Here is a 12,469-nt window from a genome sequence, read left to right as displayed (position 1 = left end):
TGGAAATTGCTTAGTAATGCGCAAAAGAATTCACATTCAAGCCCCAGAATTACCTGGATAAGGTAGGGTAACCTCTTGGTAACTTAGTTTAAAACTCTGTTCTTGGGGCGCCTGGGTGGCTCAGCCGGTTAAGCCTCTGCCTTCGGCTTAGGTCATGGTCTCAGGGTCCTGGGATGGAGCCCCACATCGGGCTCTCTGCTCGGCAGGGAACCTGCTTCCCCCTCTCTCTCTGCCTGACTCTCTGCCTACTTGTGTGCTCTCTCTCTCTAATAAATAAATAAAATCCTTAAAAAAAAAAAAAAAAACAAAACCGAAAACACTGTTCTTTACAAAAGACACCAGTGTCAGTGAGCTCGTATGTAAGAGGCTCTCAGCCTTGTGGAATTGCACTGGGATGGGCCACCGACAGAAGTGGCCACTGACCAGAAGGCCACAATGCCATCAGGGACCATCTCCCGACCTTCCACACCAGGACTCTGGGGTTTGGGGGTAGAACATGCTATGCCGTGAGTGTTCAGACTCAGGGTTCCATAATACTTCACGGACTTTCAATCAACGTGGGATCCCTCAAGTGGGTATTTAAATGTTTATCAACTTTATAGATCCTCATAAGATGCATGACAACATTGAAAAGGAAGCAGGAAACTAATTTAAAACCATCGTTGACACACAGCAGGATTTTCAAGCAATTACAGTAAATAACCAATCCCCCATTTGGCCACCTTTACAGATGAAAGCTCTGCTTCACCTCAAGAGGCACTAATGGTGTAATTCCTCACTAAAGGCGGAAGGAGTCCCATTTTTGTTTTCAACAAAATTCTTTTTATCATAATTGAAGGTAACTGTTTTCCACAAATGATATTAAGTGATAGGCAGCTCAATGCGACTGTCTTGTTTGTGGCAGCTCACAAATCTGTTTTATTGCTTGCTTAAATTAATAAAAAGTCATCAATTAACTTGCTCTTCAAAGGTACTGTTACTGGAAACAAAGGGTACATCGGCTTTAATGAAGACAGTCACCAATCACTTCCGGTGGAAAGGGAACAGGGCAAAGGCTAGATACGAACAGGCTTTAAACTCAATATAGATAGAACATCAGTAAAGAAGATACTTATCGGGGTGCCTGGGTGGCTCAGTTGGAAGAGTAGGAGACTGCTGGTCTCAGGGTCATGAGTTTGAGCCTCACATTTAGTAGAGATTATTAAAAAATAATAAGTAGGGGCGCCTGGGTGGCTCAGTGGGTTAAGCCTCTGCCTTCAGCTCAGGTCATGGTCTCAGGGTCCTGGGATCAAACCCCACAGTGGGCCCTCTACTCAGCGGGGAGCCTGCCTCCCCACCCCCCGCCTACTTGTGATCTCTTTATCTCTGTCAAATAAATAAGTAAAATCTTAAAAAAAAAAAAAAAAGAAGATACTTATTATTGTAGAATATCTCCACCTTTTTTTTACTTGAGAATCGATGGGCTCCAACTACCTGGCTGCTGTCTGTATTCAGAAATAACTTCTGAAAATCCTGGTCAGGTTTCTAATAAATATTAATAGTATGTAGTGCCTTTGAGGATTGTTCTAATAAAGGCACCAGAATTTTACTTCTTGTCAAGTAGGTGGTTTTGTTTGTCTGTTTTTTAAATGAGGGGACAAGGCTATGGCTTAGGGCGCTGCTGGCTTACACCCCGGTAACTGTGACACCCCCCCAGGGAATTGTGGGCCAGCGCCCCCTCTGCCAGGAGCTGAGGGGAGGCAGGCAGAGGGAAGGGGCATGTGGAGCGCTCTCACTCGGACCAGTGCTTGAGCTCCACTGGAAGTTTCTAGACCTCTGTTCACCAGCCTCCTCATGAGCACAAGAGGGACTGCACTGCCTCTTCATGGGGAGGGCTGGGTCCTTCCAGCCAAGGCTCTTCCCTCTCTCTGCTGTCACCAGCCCACTTCCTTGCCTTCAGGACTCTCTGTGCCCACCTAGCTTCCTGCCGTTGCCATGGCAGAGGGGGACCAGACCACAGGAGGCCGCTGGGCCAAGGGGGCACCGGGCAGGCAGAGAGCCCTGTCTGGGCTGGGGAGGGCACGAAGCATGCACGCTCTGACCAAGTCTCTGCGTGAGGAACGGGGTCTGATTTACATCATTGTATGCGTCCCAACAGACCCACCCCCATGGCCTTGTTCAGCCCCCGTTCTCAGGAAGAATCGGAAGAAATCAAGAATGGCTTGACAACTTTTGAAAACAGATCTCAACTGCAACCATTCCAACAAATTACTTTACTATGACACGCCTGCATTTAGATGAGGGTAAGGAGACTATTTTAGCATTAGGTGCAAAGAAAAACTTGCTTCTGTGACAATGATTCAGCGAGCCAAAGAGCACCCCGAAAACCCTGCAGCACACACAACCTGGCGCTGAGACCGAGCGGTTATGTAACGGGTGAGTCAGGAGGCACCTGCCTGTGGGACCGAAAGATGAGATTCACAGCTCCTGGGGAGGCTGTCTTCCCATTGCAGACAAGCACGTCAACAGTGTGAGGACGGGGACACACGCGGCTCCACGGGTGGCGTCCGAGCTTGGACTGAGCTGACTGCGGCTCGTCTATGGGAATGTGGTCCCAGAGGTTTTTCTTTTATGCTCCTGACAAATGTTAAGACTCTTTTATGAGGCATTTCATTTGAAATGCTGCTTTCTGTAACCATCTGCTCTTGGTAGCGCTCAAGGACAAAAACCAGAAGTTGAGCGGGATAATTTTTTAAGCCGCTCAACAGGAGGAAGGCCGTCAGTGCACGCAGAGGTTCTCCAGAAAGACCATGAAGACAGAGGGTCTAAGTGAGTCTGCTGGGGCTGCCATAACAGCTTACACAACAGGCATTTTTTTCCTCCCAGTTCTGGAGGCTGGAAGTCCAAGATCAAGGTGCTGGCCATTTCAGTTCCTAGTGAGAGCTCTCTTCCTGGCTTACAGAAGGTCACCTTCTCACTGTGTCGTCCTCACATGGCAGACAGACAGAGCCTGCTGACGTCTGCTCCTAAAACCCATCATCACGACCCCTCCCTCATGAACTCATCTAAACCTAGTCACCCCTCGAAGCCCAGGTACCACCATGTTATAGGTTAGGGCTTCAACATCTGAGTTCAGGTAGGGGGATGGAGGGATGTTGAATCCCTAACAGATCTTCCCCCACCACACACACACACACACACACACACACACACACACACACACACACACGAGGTGAAGAGTGGCAGCTGATTACCACCAAGACTCTATGAAACCAGCACATCATTTGGCAACATGGGGAACACACTGACAAAGACAACTTCAGTCGATTTTCATGCCAGGAGCTGTGAGGAGCTCAGATGGTGGTTTTTCCACTCTTCAGCTGAGGGCAGGATTGGTTACCATCATCGCCACTCAGAGGGAGACTGCAGCAGAAGTTACAGCCTGCTCCACCCAAAATGTTCCTCGAGTTCTCAGGGTAAGATGTCCGAGCAAACCCTGAGATAAATCCCCACCCTCAGGCACCTGATGCTCGAAGACGAATAAAGATGGCGGGGACCACCTGGGGCAGACTGGCCATGGCGCCAGGAGAGATGAGCATGCCTTAGTGTGTGTCACCAGGGACAACTAGACTAAGGGTCCCTCAGCCTTCCCTGGTGTTCTATTTGATAGATGCCACAGCCTCAGGAACAGTCCAACTGTGGCCCCACAAACCTAATAATTTCACTCAGGAGCCCACTGTTTTATTACCACTAAAATAGCAAAAAGGCATCCGTCTCACTGGAGTGGGCTTAACAGGGTACCTGCCGCTTAGAAGGGGTAAGAGAACCCAAAGCCTTGCCTGTCTGAGCTGGGCCCTTATCCGCTCCTCCATTTCTCTCTCATTGTAACTATTACTGGTTGATTTTTCACTTTGAGAGGCAACATTTGGTATCCAAAGAACAAACTTCTTAAAATGGAACATTTAATAATATATGACCAAGAACAGATGTTGGGAGTTAGAGGTTCTGGGAAAAGCATACCAGTGACTGTTTTGTTCCTGGTGCCATACTGCTCGCTCATGTACCACAGAAAACTAGCAATCCTTGTATGTCAATGTGTCTTTTAGGACAGATGCCATTCTGTCTGCCTGAACTGTTCTCAGAAACAGCTCCACGTCTCAAGACTGATTTGGTTGCAAATCAGAGTCCCCTCTCTTGAACCCCAACCAAGTTCCCCCAAAACAGCATTTTTCTCCTTTTCCGTGAAAAAAGTCCTTTTCCTTTCTGCAACATGATCTGGTTAGACTGGGTGGACCCGCTCTGTCAGCACTGAGCCCCACGGTCTGGCCCTGTCACGGTGCTCAGCCCTGGGCTGCTGCTCTCCTATTTGCTCTTCAAAAGGGCCCAGTGGAAGGAATGGGCACGTCCCAGTGGTTCCAGTTTTCTGCAATACTCAGTGGCAAAGTCCCTTCAGTCTCAGCATTGGATAAAGGCACGAGGCACTAAAAGTTAAGGTCCGGAAGACAAGTCGCTGATGGGGGACACCATCAGTCACGGCCAAGCACATCTCTGAAAGTGGACCAGGTTCCTGTTCCTGTGGGACATGGTACTCCTGCCACAGAAGCCAACACCTTCGTCAAAACTCAGGCTGTTACTTGGGTATCTTGAAACAGGGTATAATCAGCACAGCACTCTGTCTGTGGGGGGGCGCTCAGTGTCTATCTGCAGACCTACAACCGTGCGCCAAAGGTCGTGAAGACTAAACGAACTGATCTGAACCAGAGGGGTCACAGAGCATACCCGTGGTTCATCCTGACATTGACTGACATGCTGCACGCACTGCTCGTACTCCCCTGGGCGTCTGCGCCCACTGTGCCCCCACACACAGCCTCAGTCAGAGGTGCGCATGGAGCGAGCAGGGCTCAGAGATGAGGCACGAGGTGCGCAGCCAGTTCCCAAGGGACAGATCTTCTCTATCTCCCAGCCACCTGCCTCTGGTGGGGAGTGAAGACGACCCTGGGAAAGGCGGTCATTCAACCTGAGACACCAGCTGTGTGTCCTGGGACTCAGACAGGCCCATGGTGGCCAACAGGTGATTTCAGAACTATAGACATTGCTCCTTTTAGTGGCAAGGCCTCAACACATGAGAATGGCCTTTTTCTTTCCATTTATTCCTGTAAAATGGGTCAAATGGGCACCATACCCGCCCACATTCTAAAGTCTCCAGGGGCAGCAGCGCAGGGGCCACAACGGGTGGTAAAAGTAACAGAAGCCAGCACTTATCACACTGGGCTTCTAGGAGCCTCCACACACTCACTCACTCAGTCCTCAGACCAGCCTAGTCTACAGAGTCCTAGTCTCCTCCCTGGAGAGAGAGGTTAGCGGGGTGGACAGAACCTGCCCCAGACCCCAGAGCCCTGAATCCCAAAGCCTGGCCCTAGAGCTATGCTCAGAACCACAGCTCATTCCTCATCCCGAGGATGGAGTGATCCAACCAGCTCGCCCGAATAGCCACCCTCCTCCATTTCCCCAGCCATGTGCCTCCAAAAAACCCGCACAAGTTAGGAAACACTTAAGAAAGAAAAGAAAGGGGTATGTGTGCGTGTGCATGGAGGGGAGGGATTCCCCCAGGAGGTGCCTCCTCCTAGTGCTGTGGGAGCCTTATTCTACGGGCCTGCATTTCCCCCGCAAGGTAAGCTCTGCTTCTCAGCATCAGTTTTAGCCAATCACTGTTGATTTTCATTTCCTTCAAAGAAAAGTTTACCTTAGAGCAATGGAATCCAAAACAGAACATTTCCTTTACGTTTATTTCTGTTTTAACTACCACATGCATCCTTTGTTGACTTGGAGAAACCAAATTTGATCAAACTTTTAAAACCCACAGGCTTTATTTATGTCTTTTATTACTCCTTTCATAACATTTCTTCCCTTGTTACATAAGCAGGCAGATGTCTAAAACTTGCCCTGAAAGGAGTGAATTGAAATAAGCCTCAAATGGATTAAAAACTGGCAAAGCTTTGATCTGCGTAGTGAAATGTCTTGCTCCAGAGGAAGAGGAAAGAGACTTAGGCATTTGGTGAATTTCCCTCAAAGCCTGACAAAGCTGCCCTGGGAGTCCGCAGAGTTCAAAGCTACAGGGGACACTTGTGAGATGCGGCAAAGCCCAGCTGTGGCTTCTTTCTTGCTGGAAATTTCTACTAATTCAACAAAGGACAGAGATAAGAAACTGCTAACACATTAGGAAATAGAGCATGTCCACATGTTATTTACTCTCCTTAAGCCTGACTCTGTGGAGGTGCATGTTAGCTGATCATTTACCAGCTCGTTACAAGTCAATCCCTAAAGAGGCAAAGAACAAAGGGGAGCCCAGAGCCCACCAGAGCCAGAGGAAGAAAGGCAGGCAGCCCCTTGCATACAGATGAGGTGGAGATCCTAGCCAGGTACTCAACACATAAATAATGCATCTTTTAAAATTTCACAGGTGGTTAAAAGAACTCTAGCTAAACCATTTACAGATTATCTTTTCTAGTTTTACCCTCAGTGCACCAGAAATTCGCCAAATCCAGGAGCTCACAGATTTATCAAAGTGTAGACAGGATCCAGGGGTTACAGGTGACCTCAACATGCAGATATTGGACTTTTGGATTTGTAAATAACACTCTGGTCTATCTCTGAAATCCACGAAATGCTAAAAACACGGAAATAGGGGCTTGCTGTCAGCTGATATATCGCTACGGAGATAATCAGAGTTGCTAACTGTAGGGCTAGGAAAAAATCTCTGTATTTACATCAAACAAAGAAAATGATTTCACCAAGCATGATTTAAGAGCTATCCAATGCAGCCATACAGAGACAAAAGTAGACACTGCAATCTATAAATTTATAAAGAACACTTACTTCAAAACAAACGTCACTCTTGGAAAGTTGTAAGTATTTCCTCCCGTACCTTTTGAGGAATGACGTTCCAGTTTAGGCGGAAAGAGGTACACGGGGAAAGGAATACTCTAGAAAAGAAGTCGACTGCTTCCACGGTGGGGAGATTTTCCTGCCTGTTCACGGACTATTCTGGCCTGTCTGGCCCACGCCTCTTTTCACCCCACTCCTCTGTATGAAATTTTCCATCATGGTCCTTTTAAAACCACGTGCCACAAAATACATGTAAATCTTCGCGTCATAATTTACTTAAACACTATACATCCTAATCAACTCTTCTTGTCCCCAACCCACCAGAGTAGGTATAAATACTGTGTCCGGAGAGCGTCTTCAAAATCAAACCTGAGCACCTTCCCCCAGCAGAGAGCTCTACTCTCAAAATATTGCTGACATTTGTCTTCATTTCTTTTTTTTTTTTTTTTTTTTAAAGATTTTATTTATTGATTTGACAGAGAGAGATCACAAGTAGTCAGAGAGGCAGGCAGAGAGAGAGGAGGAAGCAGGCTCTCCGCCGAGCAGAGAGCCCGATGCGGGACTCGATCCCAGGACCCTGAGATCATAACCTGAGCCAAAGGCAGCGGCTTAACCCACTGAGCCACCCAGGCGCCCTTGTCTTCATTTCTTAAACATGTCCTGAGCACCTACTAGGCGTGGGAAGGAAGGCAAGATGTAAAACATGAAGGTCAAAGAACCTGCAACCTAGAAGTTGGGGCAAGGCAAAGGCGTGAACGCAGATGGAGCAGCAGCAGCTCCTGGTGAGAGATGAGGGCTGTGGGGGGCACACACGCGAGGCCATGAGGGACGGGGGCTATTTTCTGAATCACACAAGAGCCCAGCCCCATCAACAGGTACATGAGCATGTCTGGGCTGGGGGGACTGGCAGGGATCTGAGAGACTAGAAGAATTAGGGGGGGGATCTATTCCTGATCTGTTGCCCATCAGTTGAAGGCTGTGACTGTTCCCAACAAAAGATAATCAACATAAGACAGATGCTTAAATTGTCCCCGAAGCCCTCCCAACACAAAGCTTCGGTGATCCATCTGCAGTGATGGAGACATTTCGACCTGCACACAAATGGTCAGTTCTCTGCTCGAGTTACCTTGGTGATCAACGTAAGGCTTGAAGGCCTGAAGGATTTTTGGCACAGCCACCCCCATGTCAAGTTCCGTCAGAGTTAGTTCATTCATAAAGTAGGGGAGCTGGAGGAGAGAAGGAAACAATGAATGAGATGTTAGTAACCTGGTCAATGTTAGAATTCAGCATCCGCTCGGTAAGAGTCAAGGTCAAGGTTTTGGGGACACATTCACTTAACTGAAACTTATTGAGCATGTATAGCATATTAGGCATCATCCTACAGAGAGAACTGTGGGCAATCAGGCAAGGTCCTTGCTCTCATGGGGTTTTTGTTGGAGAGGCAGAAACGGATAAATAAACGGATAAATTTATTTGTAATCTTATTTATTATAAACAAGTAAATAAATAAATAAGATAGATAGATAGATAACTTGAGAGAGTGATTAGTGTTCCAGAGAGTAAGGCAAGTGGTAGGACAGAGGGAGCCGGGGTATAGGGTGGGGTGGCTATTTTGGCCAAGGAAGTCGGTGAAGGCTTCGGTGAAGAATGCCGTTGCCGGAGGACCAGACCGAGGAGGTAGAACCAGCCATGCTGGTCAGGTTAACAATGCCTGGAGCTGGCCAGAGTATGTGGAGCAGTGGATCCCTCTTAGACGACGAGGGAGGAGTTCAGAAATTGCTACAGCATGTCTGACAGGCAAACTCACAGTATTTATTTAAATCCTTGGGAAAAAAGAGAATCACATCCCTTGACCCAGTGCTGGACATTTTCTGTTTGCCCCCGGCCTAGATCTGAGTTCCCCTGAGAGGCTAGTTTGTGCAAACCATGTGGATGGGTTCTCCCGCCCTCTGGCTTCTGGTTGCTTGGCCAATGGGAAACACCAATGGGCAGGGAAGATGGGAGGTAATGCGGAAGAATGTTGTCAGGTAGTTGTCCCCTCCCTCTCTTGAAGGCCATGGCTCCTGTCAGACAGGCAACCAACCTCCACACGGCCATGCTGCCCCAAGGTCTGGTAACTCCTTCCCACTTTTGCCCCTACAGGGAGTACTAACAGCTCCCACTGCTGCCAGCTTTGGTCCTACCCCAGCCCTTTCAGTTTCTCTACATTGGCCCACACATTTATAAATCTTTCCTTAATGAACTCTCCTCTCAGGTGACGCTACTTGAGAGTGCCATCTGTTTCTTGCTGCGACCCCCAATAATACAGTGTCATAGGAACTGCTCTAAAGGAAATAACTTGAGTATTTATATCATGCTTAGAAATTTCTACTTTGCCTCAAGACTACAGAATTAATTCATCTGTTTCTTTCACCTGAATTTAGGTATGTGTATATATTGTTATTTTTTTAAACCTGTGGTCCATTCCCCATTTCAGTGTAAGATATAATTACAGATCCACCTTAATTTTTTTCCCCCCAATGGCTTGTCGGGCGTCTTACTGAACACACTGAATACTTTCCCTACTAACCTGCAGCAGTGTCCTTAAATGTGAGATTCCCACGACACTGGCACCTGTAATGAGCACCCTGTTTTTCTACCAGCATCAAATTTTTTTTTTTTTTTAAATAAATATACACGGAACATTTCCCATAAAACGAGGCAGCATTTAGCCAGGCATGGATTTAATGCCTATTTTGGCTGGAGCTCTCCGGTTGTCAAAGACATACACTTTGACGATTCACCAGAGAACTCCCTCTTTGCTTTTCTGCAGGGGTGGGTCGGTCAGTTACAATGTCTGTGATGAACAGAGCGTGACCAAAGAGAGTACTCAAATGCACATTGTGAACTGGTAGTTGCTGGGTTTGGAAAACCTTTTTCTAAGGCATCAATGTTACATGGTGATTGGCCTCCCAATCAGCCCACAGAATGTTACTTGGTCAAGAATGTAGCCAAATTCTTGCACCCTTGCCCCAGACTGTCTATTAGTATCACTTGAATACCCAGTGAGTCAGGGGCCTGCTGGGTTCCTGTGGGAACAGGAGCGTGACACTGAGCAAAGGGGGTGAATGCAGTGATGGCATTCCCGGAGCCCTGTGCCACCTCCCAGCCCTCCCATCCTGCACCCTGTGGTCCCTACCAGGGCAGAGGAGGGACCCGAGACAAAGAAGAGACTGAGGAACCCGGGACCGGGACAGACTCAGCAGGGCTGGGCTGAGCTCTAATCACCAGTAGGTAGAACAAGGGCCTGCTTCCTACTTCTTCCCCTGGGTGCCCAATTCCAAAATTCTGGGATACCTCTAAGCACCCTTCCCCTCCAAATCACAACTGATTTGAATCAAAACTCTCAGGACCAGGCCCTAGTCTGGTCAGTCTCCTTCCTACTCTGCAGGGAAAGGCAACGAAAGGTCACTCCTGCTCTTTTCAACCAGAAATTCTCTTCTTCCCATCCAAAGGCACCACAGTAAGATGAGAACCCACTGCATGTTCTTTAACCTCCTGAGTGAACCCAGCTGGACACTCAGGTGTATAGAACATTCTCAGGTTGGTGGGAGGAACTGCTGGAAGCTGTCTGCAGTAGTAACATTTGCTAACACAGGGCACAAGAGGCCCTGACGACTGACAGCCCCAAGGCGGTGTTGGGAGGGGCTGGCTGAGGCCAGGAATGTACTTGCCGTGGGGGCAGAAACTCAGCTAGTTTTAAACCATCCCTGGGCATCAGATACACACACAGCTCTGCTCTTTCACACCATGAGTCACTGTCACATGTGAGGGTGACAATCTGAGACTGCAGGGCAAGGCCAGCAAAGAGTTCTCCGTATGTCAGGCCTTCAGGGAAAACCAGGAGACAGGGGAGATCTTTGTCAGAGCGCACAGCTCAGGCTCCTCCGGCCACTCTGGCTCTTGCACTGGCCATTAGCCAACACTCACTACTAGGTTTCCTTCTTCCCAGAATACTTGGCTCTTAGTGATAATAAGAGTCCTTTTGGCAGGGGTGGCGGTGGGTTGAGAACTAGAGTAACAGCCTGCTACCTATCTCTTCATTTCCATTACATCCAGGGTCTCCTCTGGTCTCGCAGGGCACTGAGGTCAGGGTGGAGGTGTGAGGCTGGTGACAGAGGGAGCACAGCCCACTCCTGGATCCAGGCCACTTGTCTCCATCCCCACCTTCTAGCACTTCTGACTTCTGTTTTAAGTCTGCAAACTGAAAAGCTCCCATGGCCAGCAAAGGCGGGGGGAAGAAGAAAATAAAAGACTTTCCCTCAGCTTCCTTTGGGATGAAAGAAGCCACCGTTCTCCAAGATGGCAGAGGTTCCATGGGCTTCCAGCACCTGAGGGAAGCACGACACGCTGCCCTACCCCTGTCTGTTTTGGAATGTGTGTAACAGGAACAGGAGTGTCCCGTCTGGAGTTGAGGTGTGCCCTGCTTTCTGCCTCCTCCTGCCGGGCCCCCCAGCCCTCATGCTCAGGAAAGGGCCTGCAGCAGTCTTTGGGAAGAGAGGAGTGCCAACCCCGCTTGTGTGTTTTGACCCAGGAATTCATCAAGCTCTCCATCTTTTTCCAGAAAGGGGGAGGCGGTGGAGTGTGCCCCAGCTCGGCTACCTGTCTATGAACAGGGGAGGGTCACTGCCGCTTCCTGACCACCCCCCCCCCCCGGCCCCCGCCAGACCTGGCTAGCAGAGTGCATTCTACCCTTGATCTACCACCTGAAAACAACAGGCTGAATCATGTCAACAGAGCCCTCCCAAATCTTTGCCCCAAATTCTGCTTCAAAATCTGCTCTACCAGCTCAGAGCGCAGACTCTCCTCTTCATCAGGGGTTAGGAAAAAGATGACACCAGCCTGCAGCTGGCAGACAGAGCTTGCCAGAGCTTGCCAGAGCCCTAAGGGGCTTGATTTGTCACCCAAAGGAATGACAAAGCCACGTCGAAGCTCCTTCATGCCCATATTTTCCTTCTAATATCATTTTCCCTTAGCTCACAGTTTCCTAACCTGGAGACCTTGAACCCTCTGAAGTCATGGGCAAAATTCTGCACCACTGTGCATTTTTCTAGGGAAAGGATCCATTTGTTTCTGTGTCTCAAAGGTATCTATGACCCAGAAAGATCCGTGGATTTAAGCTGCTGACTGCGCAACTTCATCTGGGGACCAAAGGAACTCTTCCTTGGCTGGGTCTTTCCCGGGTCAAAAACTTACTTCTACGTAACCTACCTGAGGTCTCTGGGTTGGCAGAGGTGGTACTAAATGTGTCATTTAGTGGCAATCGTGAAGAATATTTATGCAGTTTAAACTTACTTCCGAGTGGGCTTGATCAGCACCAGGACTGCTGTTTTTTCAGCAAAGACAGAGCCCAAAATAAAATACCATCTGGCCAGAAGTAAAGGTCAGGCCCAGACACATTTAGAGAGCCGTGCTAACTTTCCCGGCTTTGAGAGGGAGCACGACTTGGGAAAGAGGTCTGGAGTCTGGCACTTTACTCAGCAGAGATGTTGTGGCCCCCAGAAGTACACTTTAAGTTCCTTACTCATTTCAAGATAATAGAGGTTTACATGACAAACCAGCTACA

General features: G+C 48.6%; 1 protein-coding gene across 4 annotated transcripts in view; it reads right to left on the bottom strand.

The window, feature by feature from the left end:
• Positions 1-12,469, bottom strand: part of TEX2 (testis expressed 2) — a 105,212-nt gene that overhangs the window by 13,267 nt on the left and 79,476 nt on the right. For all 4 annotated transcript variants that reach the window (XM_047706754.1, XM_047706753.1, XM_047706752.1 and 1 more), the window contains one exon: positions 7,991-8,090. In XM_047706754.1, coding sequence (XP_047562710.1) covers positions 7,991-8,090 — 100 coding nt within the window. The remainder of the gene's footprint in view (positions 1-7,990; positions 8,091-12,469) is intronic.

The sequence above is a fragment of the Lutra lutra genome, chromosome 16 (genome assembly GCF_902655055.1).
Source record: "Lutra lutra chromosome 16, mLutLut1.2, whole genome shotgun sequence".
Taxonomy (NCBI): Eukaryota; Metazoa; Chordata; class Mammalia; order Carnivora; family Mustelidae; genus Lutra; species Lutra lutra.
Note: the sequence above shows the minus strand (reverse complement) of the source record. Positions and strands in the feature narration are given on the sequence as shown.